Source organism: Capsicum annuum, unplaced genomic scaffold, assembly GCF_002878395.1.
Source record: "Capsicum annuum cultivar UCD-10X-F1 unplaced genomic scaffold, UCD10Xv1.1 ctg14614, whole genome shotgun sequence".
In the NCBI taxonomy this organism is placed as follows: Eukaryota; Viridiplantae; Streptophyta; class Magnoliopsida; order Solanales; family Solanaceae; genus Capsicum; species Capsicum annuum.
The window spans coordinates 1,280-2,871 of record NW_025820003.1 but is presented as its reverse complement, the minus strand read 5'-3'; the positions used below and the strand labels follow the sequence as shown (position 1 = coordinate 2,871).

Here is a 1,592-nt window from a genome sequence, read left to right as displayed (position 1 = left end):
TTCCTGAATTCAGAAAAAGACTTGGAAGGAGAGGCTGAGAAGTGTTTGCAAGATCTTGTCAATAGATGTCTAGTCCTCGTCTGCAAGAAAAATCGAGATGAAACAAAAATTATATCATGTAAGGTTCATGATCTAATATATGAGCTGTGCTTGAGAGAAGTTGAAAGGGGAAACGTTTTTAGCATGAACGACATTGAGCTTGAAGTATCATATTCAAGATGTCTATATCTCAGTATGCGTAAAATGCAGCCCTTTAAACATGTGACTGGTGATTTAAGTTACTTCGGTCTTTATAGGGCTCTTCTTACCCCTGTACATCGTCAGTTGAGAGATCATGATAACAACGATCTTTCGAAACGAACCCGTTCTATTTTCTCTTTTCATCTGAAGAATTCAAGTTTTTTCCTCAAATCAGAGCTTATTCATTTCAAATTACTCAAAGTCTTGGAGTTGAGACACATAGAGATTGATAATTTCCCTCTACAGATATTAAGTCTCATCTGGTTGAGGTACCTATCATTGGTCTGCAATGCGGATTTTGATGTACCTCCAGAAATTTGCAGGTTATGGAATCTGCAGACATTCATTGTTCAAGGGTCGCAGACAGTTATAACTTTTCCTGAGGAAATTTGGGGTCTAATGCAATTAAGGCATCTCAAAGTGAAGAGAGTTTATCCGCCAAATCCCCCAAGCGTATCTGCTGGCAAAGGTAGTCACACGGGTTTTTCAAACATACAAACTACTTCTTACTTATCTTCCTGTTGTTGCACAAAGGAGGTTATTTCGGGGATTCGGAATGTTAAAAAATTAGGATTCAGTGGAAACAATCTTTCGGACTTTGGGCTTCACAGGAATCTTGTCTATCTGCAGCAACTTGAAATATTGAGTTTTATAAGATGTTCTTGCATCCTTTTGCCAGTGACCAGTGCAAAAGTTTTTCCAGCAACGCTCAAGAAGTTGAAGTTGGAAAGTACTTATCTAGATTGGTCGTACATGGACATCATAGCTGAGTTGCCTAACCTTGAGGTGCTGAAGCTGATCGATGATGCTTGTGATGGAGAAGAATGGCAACAAAATGTTAAGGGATTTACTCGATTGAAGCTTTTGTTTATTCATGATAATAGTCTCAAGTGCTGGAAAGCCACAAATGACAACTTTCCTGTCCTTGAGCGCCTCATGCTTAGCAAATGCAGTACTTTGAAAGAGATGCCCATTGAGTTTGCAGAAATCCACTCACTACAACTGATTGAGCTAAAAAGTTGTCTTCCTGGACTTGGGAAATATGCGGCACGAATTCAAAAAGAACAACAAGACCTCGGTAACAACCCCGTGGATGTTCGTATATCCAATCCATGTAAGTATATATATATTTATCAAGGTTACACTTTGTTTCTCATTTCCCCAAGTCAAGCCATACACAAGATTTTAGATTTTGTTTTCAATTAAAAATTCCACATAAGCAAATTTTATTGAAAAAAATAATTAAATAGGTTGAGTAACTTTCTGAGTAAAAACATGATAGTTGAATGACTTTTGAACTAAAGACCAAAGTTGAGTAACTTAATTGGATAAAATCATAGTTGAGTGACCAT

The 1,592-nt window shown here is 37.4% G+C and overlaps 1 protein-coding gene across 1 annotated transcript; it reads left to right on the top strand.

Annotated features, from left to right (window-relative positions):
* Nucleotides 1-243: 243 nt before the first annotated feature.
* Nucleotides 244-1,354, top strand: LOC124890230 (putative late blight resistance protein homolog R1B-16; the record flags this gene model as incomplete). The annotated part of the gene is made up of 1 exon (XM_047402031.1): nt 244-1,354. A coding segment is annotated over exon 1 (1,111 nt), but the record flags the coding sequence as incomplete, so codon positions are not given.
* Nucleotides 1,355-1,592: the final 238 nt, after the last annotated feature.